The 14,137-nt window shown below is 43.9% G+C and overlaps 2 protein-coding genes across 3 annotated transcripts in view; one reads left to right on the top strand and one right to left on the bottom strand.

The window, feature by feature from the left end:
- LOC109914144 (PARP1 binding protein) overlaps positions 1–14,137 on the bottom strand; it is a 78,026-nt gene that overhangs the window by 37,872 nt on the left and 26,017 nt on the right. Inside the window, exons 2-3 of one of the 2 annotated variants that reach the window (XM_048607611.1) lie at positions 13,773–13,844; positions 1,427–1,580 (exon numbers count right to left, since the gene is read on the bottom strand). In XM_048607611.1, the coding sequence (XP_048463568.1) occupies positions 1,427–1,580; positions 13,773–13,834 (216 nt within the window). In that variant the 5' untranslated portion in view covers positions 13,835–13,844. Of the gene's footprint in view, positions 1–1,426; positions 1,581–6,734; positions 6,920–13,772; positions 13,845–14,137 lie in introns of those variants that run through there. The other variant, XM_048607612.1, reaches the window with a different exon arrangement.
- The window catches only part of nup37 (nucleoporin 37), a 37,738-nt gene continuing 30,609 nt past the window's right edge, over positions 7,009–14,137 (top strand). The window contains exons 1-2 of the mRNA XM_048607614.1: positions 7,009–7,308; positions 11,397–11,521. Of these exons, the coding sequence (XP_048463571.1) occupies positions 7,147–7,308; positions 11,397–11,521 (287 nt within the window). The 5' untranslated portion in view covers positions 7,009–7,146. The remainder of the gene's footprint in view (positions 7,309–11,396; positions 11,522–14,137) is intronic.

Here is a 14,137-nt window from a genome sequence, read left to right as displayed (position 1 = left end):
AAGAAGGTTAAGAGGTGACTTGATAGAGACATACAAGATCAGAGGATTAGGTAGGGTGGACAGTGGGACCCTTTTTCCTTGGATGGTGATAGCTAGCACGAGGGGACATAGCTTTAAATTGAGGGGTGATAGATATAGGACAGATGTCAGAGGTAGGTTCTTTACTCAGAGTAGTAAGGGCGTGGAATGCCCTGCCTGCAAAAATAGTAGACTCGCCCACTTTAAGGGCATTTAAATGGTCATTGGATAAACACATGGATGATAATGGAATAGTTTAGGTTAGATGGGCTTCAGATTGGTTTCACAGGTCAGCGCAACATCGAGGGCCAAAGGGCCTGTACTGCGCTGTAATGTTCTATGTTCTATAGTACCTTTTAATTTATCAGGACAACAGCTTTGGATTCTGGTCCTTAAACCTCATAACCCCACACCCCATGTGCCCCACACCATCAAATATTGAACTAATGCCTTAAATGGACTCATTACCTACTTCTCTCAACAATTCATTCAACATATTCACTATACCAAGCATAAGCTATTTCACCATGCTGAGTGTAATTGTTTCAATGCAAGTCATCCATGCACTACCTCGACTTGAGTCTATGCCAATCTCAAACAATTATTCATGGAATATCGAAGGGTGACTACATTGATATTTTAGAACTTTAAAAAAAAAAGGAGTTGATTAGAAAGCAGGAGTCTTTTTTGTCCACTGCTTGGAGAGTCTGAGACTCAGCTTTAAAATCTGGCCTTGGGAAATTTAGAATCACAGAACTATTATGGCACAGAGACCATTTGACCCATTGTGACTGCATCAGCTCTCTTATTTAGTCTGGCTCTATTATATAGTGCCAATTTCCTGCCCTGTCTCCAAATCCTGGCACACCATTTTATCCAAAAAGCCATCCAAAGTCCTCTTGAATGATTCAATTGAACCTGCCTCCACCACATTTCCAGGCAGTGCATTCCAGTCCATAACTATTTGCTGTGTGAAATTTTTTTTCACACATCCCTTCAAATCTATGCCCTCTTGTTCTGGTTGCCTTTACTCTATCCAGCATTCTCATGCTAGGGTGCACTTTAAATTTCACCAGCAACCCTATTGCGATTCAAATCCATATGCTCAGCAATGTTATTCCAGGCCTTTGGAATACGAGTCCAGTGACATTACCACCATGCCACTGAATAGGAGATACATCCTTGCAGTGGTGGAAACGTGGAATTCTCTTATCAAAAGCAACATGCACCCACTTGAATTGATACTTCCAAATCAGAGTGGGACACTGTTTCAAGCCATGATTCCAAAAGGCTATGGAGACCAGGTGGATAGATGGAGTTTGGACCCAGATCAGCCAAGACCTCATTGACAGAGGGGTTGAATGGCCTCCTCTATTCTCATTCTAGTCTATTGATGATGTCAACTCACCTCTTTATTTATTTCGGCCATAGCAAGCTGCAAAACGATAAGCATATTATCAGCACCACAAACAGTAGTTCTCTCACGCTCCAGAAACTGGCACCATCCTTTCCGGAATCTCCTTATCAACTGTAATACTTTCTGTTGAAGAGAATCCATGTCTCTGTGAGAGAGTGAACAAACACCATGATAAATTATACAAGCATCTATAAATTCAGGACACTGTTTAAGATGTTCTGGAGTTTATTTTTTAAATTCATTCTCATCATTTGGGGAATTACTCACCAGGCCAGCATTTATTATCCATCCCTAGTTGCCCAGAGGCAGTTCAGAGTCAACCACATTGCTGTTGGAGTCACATGCAGGCCAGACTGGGTAAGGATTGGACATTGCCTTTTCTGAAGGATATTAATGAAGCAGATGTATTTTACAAAAAAAAAATCAGTAGTGGGTTTTGTGGTCAGAGTTGTGACAGGCATATCACAGGGGTTTGTTGGAGGAGTATTTTATTCAGGACATTTGGTTCTTATGCACACAAATTCTTTTCTAGCAAGAGATTGTAGAACATCGACCAATGAAAAGAGCCAGAATCTGCACTTAACCAATGGGAAAAGTTGCACAAGACTTCCATTAGACATGGACAAAAGGAAACAACAGCTTGCATTTATGTAGCATTTTTAATGCAGTTAAATTAAGCTACTAATGTTTACTTAGTATATGGACACAAGATCAGTTAAAATTCTCCCTTTCTTCAGCATAAAGTGAAAAAAGGAGATTTTCATTACACAAAGCTAGCTGAACTCCAGTTGCATTGGTCACAATCAACTAGTCTGAAGCCACAAAAATGTAATAGGAATTAAATGCGACCCTTGCAGAAAGGTCAAGTTAAATTCCAGCCTTGTAATACTGTACATTGCTGGCAGACATCCCATGGTGTCAAACCTGCTGTTTTATAGTAAACCAACAAAATGCAAACTGGGAAAGAGTACTGCAAAGCAAGTGTGACACTTGCCAGAAGTTAATTCTAATAAAAAAAACTTTGATCATATGGAATGACAGACTGCAGCACAGGGGGAGGAAACTATTTGGAGCATCATGCATTGCCTGGCATTTCTGAAAGAGAAATCCACTAAGTCTTACACTGCTAGTTGTCCTTTTGGTTTGTGCATCCCTTCTGAACATTTCTGTTGAATCTGTAGTGCATAGGATATCAAGCTAGAAACCAAGATGTCATGATTCATGATCCAGAGATGTGGGTTCAGATTCCAACACAGCCAAAGGATACTATCCAATTTAATTAATTCAATAAATCAAGGATAAAAAGCTATTCTCATTGACTAACAGATTTCTAGACTCCCATCTGATTCACTAATGTTCTTAAAGGAAATCTGCTATCCTTAGTCCAACCTATGTGTGACTCCAGACCAAAAGCAATGCAATTGACTTTTAAGTGCACTCTGAAATGGTCTAAGTCCAAAGTGAATTTGAGACCACTCATGGATACTCTGATGAGCAGATCCTGTGAACAGTGTTTCAGTTAATCTCTGCTATCTAGCATGCTCAATTATAGGACTTTTTCATCCTCCTCTTAGTCAGCTTTCATCAAATCATCTTGTCAATGCCATATTGTTAAGTGAACAAAAAAAAAAGGATATTATTGAAGTTAATGAAAGAACTGAGCCAAATTTGGCACTAAGAACCCATTTTCCTACAAGAGTCAGGCTTTTGCTTCTACACAGCTCAGAAGTCAGCTCATAACATGCAGCATTTCTAACCCTGGATCAGAGCAAACAACTCACTGCCTGCAAGGGTGGTGGAGGCAGAGATCCTTAATATTCTAGTAGCATTTTAGATGTGCACTTGCAATACTGGAGGTATAACAGACAATGGGTCAAGTTTTAGAAAATAGATAGTTTATGAATCGTTAGTTGGTTGCTTTTGACCATGATCAGCCAGAGAGCCTTGCTGTAGATCTCTGACTAGCTCAGTGTTGTCAGCTAGTGTCATTGTTATTTTATACAACATGCAAGTTTTAACGTGAAACAGTTCTAAACTGTCACAGGCTGTCATTCTGAAATAACAGATCCTAATTTTATCCTAAAACATCTGGCCAGAACAGCATCAGTTCAGGCACCTGCTTTACACCTTGTCTAATTTTAATTTCCACTGATCTGGGAATACAAATGCAGGCAGGCTGCAAGATGGGCCTGTGACCCGAATCTACCAGGATGGTGAGGTTCAGAAAAAAGAAAGCTAAAAAAAAACAGGCCATGCACATTCCCATTGTCAACTTGTGACTGGACTGGGACTTTGTGCAAGTTCCTTGCCCAGGAGCAGGACTGACAACTTAAGCAACTGTTTGACAGCAAGGGAACACATTAAGTTAATCTACCACGAATTGAGGGCCTGCCATATTAATTCCTACCAGTAATGGGAAGAGGAAGGGAGACTATATAACTGCTCTAGTGTTGAAGAACTCCTGCAAATGTGGGTGGAGAGCTGGAGTAGGGCAACCAGGGGAGATGGTGAAATCATGATAAAGATTGGAATTTTTAGTTTCTAGATGATGTAGCCAAGGCCCATTCTTGGTGACTCTCCGTGAATCACAGCAGTCCATGTCATTATGGCACTCCAAGAACTTTAGGAAATTAGCTCCTGGATCCTGCATGGGAATGTGACTGAATCTTGTAGAATACGGAGAGGTCTGAATAGAGTAGAGAAGACATTTCCAATAGTAGGAGAGATTAGGACCTGGCGGACAGTTTCAGAGCAAAGGGCCAACCCTTTAGAACAGAGATGAGGAGTTTCTTCAGCCTGAAGGTGGTGAATCTATGAAACTTACTCCCACAGAAGACTGTGGAGGCCAAGTTATTCTGTGCCTTTAAGACAGGATCTTGATTAGTAATTTGATCAACGGTTACGGGAAGAAGGCAGGAGATTGGGGCTGAGAAACATAAGTTATGATCAAAAGGCAGAGCAGACTTGATGGACTGAATGGCCTAGTTCTGCAACTATATCTTATGGTCTTATACTGCAAAGTGACAATAAATTTAAAGAATGCCCAAGGGGAATGGCATATGATTTGGCATAGAGAGTTTGGATATAATTGGGAACTGCCAAGAAAAAAGGCCAGTACTTCATCAGTCCATCCCTTGGAGACATGAAGGGACAGCAGATCGTCTGTTACTGGGCCAAATGTATAGCCCCAGCCACGACCCTTTGCATTTCTTAAAAAAAAAAAAAAAAAGTAAATCTAACCATTTCCATATACCATTTCTTGATGAGCCATTTTATCAATTTTGTAATTTGGTCACTAAAATGAATTACCTGTAAAATAGAGCAGGATTGAAGTAGATTTAATAACTTTCAAAAAAATAATTTAGATTATATACCATCACCAACCCACAGTAGCAAATCAACAAGGCCCTGCCACAACACTGTCCAAACTCATGACCTCAACCATTTAGAACGACAGCAACAACAGATGCATGGGAACACCCTTGCCTGTAAATCAGTCAGAATTTTACATCATGGGAATATACCTTCCAGCCAGTCGTCAGGCATCTAATCCCTCTAGTTCTACTTCAAACTACACTCCACCTTCTATTATCACCCTCCATTCTGTGTGGCTGGGTCAAAATTCTGGATATCCACAGCATATTTGTAACCACAACTCCAAAACTACAGCAGTACAAGGCAGCAGCTCAGCACTGAAGTAGTTCTGAAGGGCTGGCCCAGCCACTGACACACTAATCATTTTCAGTGACTGGGAGCAGGAAGAGTGGAACTAAATTGATAAACAGAGAGCTTGCACAAAGCTAACATACCAGTGCCCTCTTTCTGAGCAGCACGGCAGCTAACTGTGCCAGGGACCCGGGTTCAATTCTAGCCTCAGGTGACTGTCTGTATGGAGTTTGTACATTCTCCCCCTGTCTGTGCAGGTTTCCTCCCATAGTCCAAAGGTGTACAGTTAGGTGGATTGGCCATGCCAAATTGCCCCGAGTGTCCAGGGTTGTGTAAGCTAAGTGGGCTTCCCAGGAGATATATCATACATAAAAGCCACGTCACTAGCTAGAGAGAGGGAAAAAAAAATAAATCAGGTGGACTCAAAGTCTATACAGTTTCAGGCCATGGGAACACAGCAAGTCAGGCAGCAGAGGAGCACGAAAGGCAGCTTTTTGGGTCAGGACCCTTCATCAGGTTCCAAGACTGATTTGAGTTCCCAATGGTTCAGAGCTACGTTTCAGAACTTAATGGCGACCAATAAATAAAGGGTCAGCAACAGTTTTTTTTTCTTCATTAAAAACCCACCCAAAAGTGAATTTATTCAATTAGAACTTCTCCAGGTTGTTACAAACAGCCTGGGAAATTCACCATATAACCTCAGACAGCACCTTCCAAACCCACAGCCACTTCCAGCTAGAAGGACAAGGGCATCAGATACATGGGTCTGGGCCAAATGCTGGTAAATGGGATTAGATTTAGGATATTTGGTCAGAATGTGCGACTATGACTCAGGGCAGCATGGTGGCTCAGTGGGTAGCACTGCTGCCTCACAGCACCAGGGACCTGGGTTCAATTCTGTGTTGAGTTTGCACATTCTCCCCATGTCTGCCTGGGTTTCCATGCACTCCAGTTTCCTCCCACTATCCAAAGACTTGCAGGCTGGGTGGATTGGCTATGCTAAATTGCCCATAGTGTTCAGGGATGTGTAGATTAGGTGGGTTGTAGGGGGAAATGGGTGGGATGCTGAAAGAGTTGGTGGGGATTTGTTGGGCCAAAGGGCCTGTTTCCACACTGAACAAAGTCTAAGTCTCTATATGAACACCACCACCTCCAAGTCACTCACCATCTTGACTTGGAAATATATCACTGTTCCTTCATTGTCACTAGGTCAAAAATCCTGGAATTCCCTCCTTCAGGGCATTGTGGGTCAACCCATAGCAGGAGGACTGCAGCAGTTCAAGAAGACAGCTCACCACCACCTTCTCAAGGGGCAACTAGGGATGGGCAAGAAATGCTGGCCCAGCCAGCAATGCCCACATCCCACAAGTGATTAGAAAAAAAAACCTTCACGTAATGTACTAACCAATACCTTTCCCGCGAGACATTAAAAAAAAAGCCGTCAATATCAGTAGTGCTTAAAAATACTTCATTCACTATTTTTGGCGGCCAAGTTTCCCTTTGAATACGCTGGAATGCTAGTAATAAGGAGGCGAACGCGAGTATTTTGCCGTTTTCTCCAGCTCAAACCCATGATTCAGGCAATTTGAGGCTCGCAGTTGAAAGTGGGCGACTCCTCAGTTCTTGAACTCACCAACTGTCGCTTGCGTATAGCTGCTCCCAATCTCCAAAGCCAGCGCTCAAGCTCTCACTGATTCTGCCTCACTCACCAAAAAGCCCTGCCTAAAGAAGTCAGCACTAACACAGCACCTTATTCTGCGAGCAAACCTCCTAGCTTAAAGGTGAAGGTAGATCCCACTCAGACTTTTCACCCACACCCAGCTCCAGGCCAATTTAAAAGTCCCGGGCCGGAGCAGCTGTAACCAATCAGAGCGTTGCCGTTACAATGTTGCACTTTCCTCCCGGAAGCGAAGCGGAGGCAGCCAATCAGCGGCGAGTGGCCGTGTCTGAACGTTCCATCGAGGGCTTTCCGGGCGAGTTTGAACGTTCCATCGGGGATTCTCTCCAATCCCCCCGGGTTCCGGGACTGGAAAGGGGGGGGGGATATGATGGTTAACGAGGCGGCATCGCGGGGCGCCACGCACACGGTGCCGACCGACGAGACGGTGCACGTGGTGGAGTTTAACCCTTTCGAGGACTGCGGTACTGGCAGCCTGGTCGCCTACGGAGGCGACAACTACATCGTGGTAGGGAGCTGCCGCTTTCAGGTGGGCTGCCCTGGCAGGTTCTTTTCTGGGAGCGTGTGACTGTTTTGGGGAGAGGGATGTGGTGAGGAAGGGATAAGGAAGAGAAGTAGGTAGCAACACATCGAGGGCCACAGAAACCATGCTGCACTGCTACATCTCTTTGAGGTGTGCTCATCTTGAAGAAGTTCTGCTCCTCTCTCCCACAGGATTTCCATTCTAATCTTTTTTCTTGTTTAGCTGTTGATTTTCCGAGGCTGACCTTTACTCATTTGTCTGCCCAAGTATGTTTTTTTTCTCTCTCTGGGTTCCCTCTCCACGTATCGTTTACTTCTACCCCCACACCATCTTCAGCATTTTTACAAACCTTTTCCTAGCTAAAATCAATTCTGAAGAAGGGTCAGTGAACGAGAAACGTTAACTCTGCGTTCTCCACAGATGCTGCCAGATCTGCTGAGTGTTTTTTTTCCCCACCAGCAGTTTCTGATTTCCAGCATCCACCGTTCTTTGGGGTTTTTACCTTCAACTAAGTTTGGTGGTGTTGCATGCAGAGTAAGGGCCACCGAACAACAATTGAGCTGATCAAAACATAGCATGGATGCAGTACTCCCTAGGCACTTTACAATTAATGAATCGGTTTATTTTCGTTTCCGGGATTTTCTGGATTTATTGGTCCTCCCTGGAACTGAGTGGCTTACAGAGGGCAGTTAAGAGTCAACCACATTTCTATGCTTGCCTTTATTAGTCAAGGCATTGAATACAACAACAGGGAGGTTATGATGGTGCTGTATGTAACATCAGGCCACAGCTGGAGTACTGTGTGCAGTTCTGGTACCACCTTATAGGAAAGATGTGATTGCACTAGAGAGGGTGTAGAGGGTATTCACCAGGATTTGCCTGGGCTGGAATGATTCAGCTATAAAATCAGGCTGGATAGGCTGAACAAAAACAGAAGTTGCTGGAAAAGCTCAGCAGGTTTGGCAGCATCTATGGAGGAGAAAACAGAGTTAACGTTTCGGGTCTGGTGACCCTTCCTCAGAACTGATGGTGGCTGAGAAAACGTCAGTTTATATGCAGAAAATAGGGAGGTGGGTGGGGTAGGGAGTAAACGATAAGATAGAGCCCAAAGCGAGAGAAAGACAGTTGGACAGACAAAGGAGTTGCTAACGATCAGGCTGGGAGGGTGAGTAGTTGTTAATGGGGACTGTTAGTGACTAACAACAAGGGGGTGTGTAGTGGCAGGCTATGTGGTAACAAGGCCTGGTGTGTGGAGTGGGGGGAGCTGGCACATGGGAGAGTTTAGGCCCTAAAATTATTGAACTCAATATTGAGTCCAGAGGGCTGCAGGGTCCCCAAGCGGAAAATGAGGTGTTGTTCCTCCAGCATGCGTTGGGCCTCACTGGAACACTGTAGCAAGCCGGAGACAGAGATATTGGCCAGAGAGCAGGGTGGTGCCTTGAAGTGGCAGGCAACAGGTAGTTCAGGGTCTTTTTTGCGAGCAGAACGTAGATGTTCTGCGAAGCGGTCGCCAAGTCTACGCTTCGTTTCCCCAATGTAGAGGAGACCACATTGTGAGCAGCGAATGCAGTAGACTAGATTCTTGGAAGTGCAGGTGAAGTGTTGCTTCACCTGGAAGGTATGACTCCATCCCGTTTTCTCAGTTCCTCCGTCTCCGTCGCATATGTTCAGATGAGGCCAACTTCAACAAGGGAGCCTCCGAAATGTCCACACTCTTCCTCAACCGAGGATTCCCCAGCTCCGTTGTCGACAGGGTCCTCAACCAGGTCCGACCCATCTCCCGCACTTCCACCCTCGCCCCTTCTCTTCCCTCCTGCAACAGCGATAGGGTTCCCCTTATCCTCACCTACCACCCCACCAGCATCCACATCCAGAAGATCATCAGACGCCATTTTCGCCACCTCCAGCAAGATGCCACCACCAGACACATATTCCCCTCCCCTTCCTTGTCCGCCTTCAGCAGGGACCGTTCCCTCCGGGACACCCTGGTCCACACTTCCTTCACCCCCAACACCTCCTCACACCCCTACGGCACCTTCCCCTGTAACCGGCGAAGGTGCAACACTTGCCCGTTTACCTCCTCCCTCCCCACTATCCAAGGGCCCAAACATACCTTCCAGGTGAAGCAACACTTCACCTGCACTTCCAAGAATCTAGTCTACTGCATTCGCTGCTCACAATGTGGTCTCCTCAACATTGGGGAAACGAAGCGTAGACTTGGTGACCGCTTCGCAGAACATCTACGTTCTGCTCGCAAAAAAGACCCTGAACTACCTGTTGCCTGCCACTTCAAGGCACCACCCTGCTCTCCGGCCAACATCTCTGTCTCTGGCTTGCTATAGTGTTCTAGTGAAGCCCAACGCAAGCTGGAGAAACAACACCTCATTTTCCGCTTGGGGACCCTACAGCCCTCCGGACTCAATATTGAGTTCAATAATCTTAGGGCCTAAACCCTCCCATGTGCCAGCCCCCCCACTCCACACACCAGGCCTTGTTACCACATAGCCTGCCACTACACACCCCCTTGTTGTTAGTCACTAACAGTTCTCATTAACAACCATTCACCCTCCCAGCCTGATCGTTAGCAACTCCTTTGTCTGTCCAACTGTCTTTCTCTCTCTTTGGGCTCTATCTTATCGTTTACTCCCTACCCCACCCACCTCCCTATTTTCTGCATATAAACTGACGTTTTCCCGGCCACCATCAATTCTGAGGAAGGGTCACCAGACCCGAAATGTTAACTCTGTTTTCTCCTCCACAGATGCTGCCAAACCTGCTGAGCTTTTCCAGCAACTTTGTTTTTGTTCCTGATTTACAGCATCCGCAGTTCTTTGGTTTTTATTTTGGATAGGCTGAAGTTGTTTTCCTTAGAACAGAGAAGGCTGGGGGGACCTGATTGAGGTGTACAAAGTTAAGGAGGCTTAGACAGGGTAGATATGTGGAAACAGTTCCCTTTAATAGAAGCGTCAATAATCAGGGCTCACAATTTTAAGACAGGGAGCAGGAGGTTTAGAAAGGATTTGAGGAGATCATTTTGACCCACAGGGAGATGGATACCGTGAACTCACTACCTAAAAGGCTGGTGGAGGTGGGAGCCCTCAAGACATTTGAAAAGTATCTAGATGAGCACTAGAAAAAGCATAGCATACAAGATAAAGTATTGGAAAATAGAATTAGAATAGATGGATGTTTGGTGACTGGCACGGACACAATGGGTTGAAGAGTCTTTTTGACTGTATGGATACAGGGTCACGTGGTGTCCAAACCAGGCCAGTGCTACAGATCTCCTTCCCTAAAGGACAGAAAGGACATTACTATAATGCCACTATCTCCCTTTTTTTGATATCTATGGCTATATTTGTGCAATAAGAACAGTAAAAGCCAATTTGCACATAGGATGAGCCTGTGAACCATAATGAGGCAGTAATTGCATGGTTTGTATTTTTTCACTATAAATTGTATTGTTTGAGGGATTAATATGCCCATCAGGGAAATCTCCTAGCACACTTCTTCAAAATAATAGTTTGGGATCTTTCATGCCAGGAAGGCAGACATTAGTAGCCAGAGGGTTATCAATGTCTGTTCATGACTTCAAGGGATATGGGAATAGTACAAGAGAAAGCTGTGAAGATAAATGATCAGCCTTGATCTCATTGAACAGTGGAGTAGGCTCAATGGGCTGAATATTTCAAAGTTATTGCTGGATTAGTAACCTAGAGGCTGAGGCTTGTGCTCTGGGGTCACAGGTTCAAATCCCACCACAGTAGTCATGGAAATTAAGTTCTGTTAATAAAATGTGGGTTGTAAACTAATCTCAGTATTGGTGACCATGTAACTATTGTCCAATATGGTAAAACTCCATTTGATTCACGAATGTCCTTTAGGGAGGGAAATCTGTGGTCCTTACCTGGTCTGGCCTACATGTGACTCCAGGCCCACAGCGATATGGTTGACTCTTAGCTGCCCTTGAAGTGGCCCAGTTCAAGGGTAACATCTGAACCCAATAACTTTTTGACTCAGAGGCTAGGACACTATCAACTCAGGACTGTATCAGCTTGTGAATATTATGAATATTGCATTCTAATCTTTTTTAGGAAGAAGATATGGAAATTAAAGGTATGGAATTCAAGACACTTCAGACATTTCATCGAGGAATACGGGTGGATTCTATTGCGTGGAGCCCAGAAACTAAGATGGACACACTGACACAAATGATCCAGTAAGAGTTACTATTACTTTCTGATTCATTTTAGGAATTTGGTGTTGCTGGCAAGGCTGCCATTGTTTGCCTTTGTCTTTGTCTTTGAGAAGGTGATGGTGGATCTGTCACTTTTTGACCTGACGCAGTCTGTGTGATGATTCTTTGCAGCAGGTTCAACACAACTAAGTGGCTGTCTGGGCCACTGCAGAGGCCAGTCCAGAGCCAACTACGTTGTTGTGAATCTGGGGTAGGTCCACACTGGGTAAAAATAGCAGATTTAATTACCTGAAGGCCCTGATAGGTTTTTATGACAATCCAACATTGTGTCAAGGTTACTTTTCCCAATACCAACATCTTACTTTGCAGATTTTATTTAAACTAAATTAGAATTGCAAAGGTGGGATTTCAGTTCTTTGGGCTATTAGCCCTGACATTTTGGAATGACAAGTCACAGGAATGTAAACACTACCTCACTGTACTTCTATATTAAAAGCAGGGGTCTGTTTCTTTTACAGTTTCTATAATTATAGACAGGCTATAACACAGAGGAAGCTATTCAGCTGTCACATCCATGCATGCTGTTGACAAAAATTACTCTGCCCTTTTCCGTGTTGTCCTGCAAGCCTTTCTCTTCAAATAATTATCTAGTTCTATTTTGATAGCCACAATGGAGCCTGCCTGCACATTCACTGTGCATAAACATTTTTACTTACGTTGCTTCTTTATTTTTCCCTTAGCTCTAAACCGATGCCTTGTTTTTTTGACCCTTTTGCCAATGGCACCAGTTTCTCCCTAACTGCTCTGTATTAACCACTCATGATTTTGAACACTTCTATCAGATGGTACCAGAAATTACAGTTGAGTTTTCTGTTCAAGTTTGCAAATTAGGTTGACAGGTATGAAATGAGAAAGAAACTTCCTTATTGAGATAGAAGTATCACACTATTTATTGATAACACAGTGTGGAGCTGGAGGAACACAGCAAGCCAGGCAACATTAGAGGAGCAGGAAAGTTGATGTTTCAGGTCGGGACCCTTCTTCTGGAAAAATTTATTTATTGCATTGGTTTTAATTACATTTAGTGCAATAAGTAGTGTGCTCACCTGTTGCTATGTTAATGCAGGCTGATGTCAGTTAGCAATAAGTTGTATGAAATGTTGCAGACTGGAATGTATTCGTTACTTTCAGCTTATAAATGAGAAGCACTTTTAAGACTTTTCAGTTTGTTTTTCACAATTAACAAAGACTAATGTAGTTAGAATTTGTACTACCAATTAAGAGACACTTTCAGCTACCATTTTGGTTTACTATCCTTTGTGTATTGGCCAGGGCTCAGTGGCAGCATATGTGTTTCTGAGTCAGAATGTTGTGTATCCCAGTCCCACTGCAGAGATTTGAGACTTAGGCTGGCATCTCTCGTGCAGTACTGAGGGAGTGCTGCACTTTTGGAGGTGTTGACTTTTGGATGAAATGTCAAACTGAAATCCCACCTGCCCTCATGGTGTATATAAAGAATACTTTGGCAGAAAGAACAGAGGAACTGATTATTATTTAAATGTACAAATACTGCAGAAAGCTACAGCACTGAGGGTTTATCCATGAATCACAAAATGTTAGTGTCTAAGTTCAGCAGGTATTACGGACAGCATAAAAATGGGAAAGCCTTGCTAAAAGAAGACAAGGACCTGGTCAGGTGATAACTGGAATACTGCGAACTGTTTTAGGCCCCTTGCCCATGGAAATATACTGGCATTGGGGGCAGTCCAGAGAATGTTCACTAGGTTGATCCCAGGTCTGGAGGGACTGTCTGATGAGGAGAGGTTGAGTAGATTGGATGTGTGCTCATTGGAGTTTAGAATAATGAGAGGCAACCTTGTTGAAGCATATAAGATTCTTAGGGAACTTGACAGGGTAGATGTGAAAGGTTGTTTCTCCTTTTGGGAGAGTCTAGGACAGGAGGTCATAATGTCAAAGTAACCAATTGCCCATTTAAGGCAGATGAGGACAAATTTCTTCTCTCAGAGGATAGTGAATCTGTGAAATTCTTTACTGCGAAGGGGTTTTCGAAGCTGGGCCATTAAGTACATTCAAGGCTGAGACAGATTTTAATCAGTAAGGGAATCAAGGGTTATGGGAAAAAGGCAGGAAAGTGGAGTTGAAGATTATCAGATCAGCCATGATCTCATTGAATTGTGGAGCAGACTTGATGGACTGAATGGTCTACTTCTGCTCATGCATCTTCAAGTATTCTGGCCTTGTCTGAACCTACCTTGCCCACACGCTGACATCTCTTGGGTGCATCTTGAACCCAGGCACTTCTGACCCGTACATGTGTCATGGTCTACAATGAAAAGAGTAAATTTGGTCTTTATTTTAAGAGTTCGGATATATTGGCCTCTCACAATGTGATCACCTTTACATTGGTAAGATCAAATGCGGACTGAGTGTCTACTTATCCTGTGTTTTCCCCGCAACCCCCAAAAGCCTTGTCTTGTTTATTTTACCTATTCTCTCACAGTCACACCTGAATTTAAACCCAGAGATAGTAGGAACTGCAGTTGCTGGAGAATCCGATACAACAAGGTGCAGAGCTGGATGAACACAGCAGGCCAAGCAGCATCATAGGAGCAGAAA

Source organism: Rhincodon typus, chromosome 18 (genome assembly GCF_021869965.1).
Source record: "Rhincodon typus isolate 14 chromosome 18, sRhiTyp1.1, whole genome shotgun sequence".
NCBI lineage: Eukaryota > Metazoa > Chordata > Chondrichthyes > Orectolobiformes > Rhincodontidae > Rhincodon > Rhincodon typus.
This window is presented reverse-complemented; position numbering and strand designations above follow the sequence as displayed.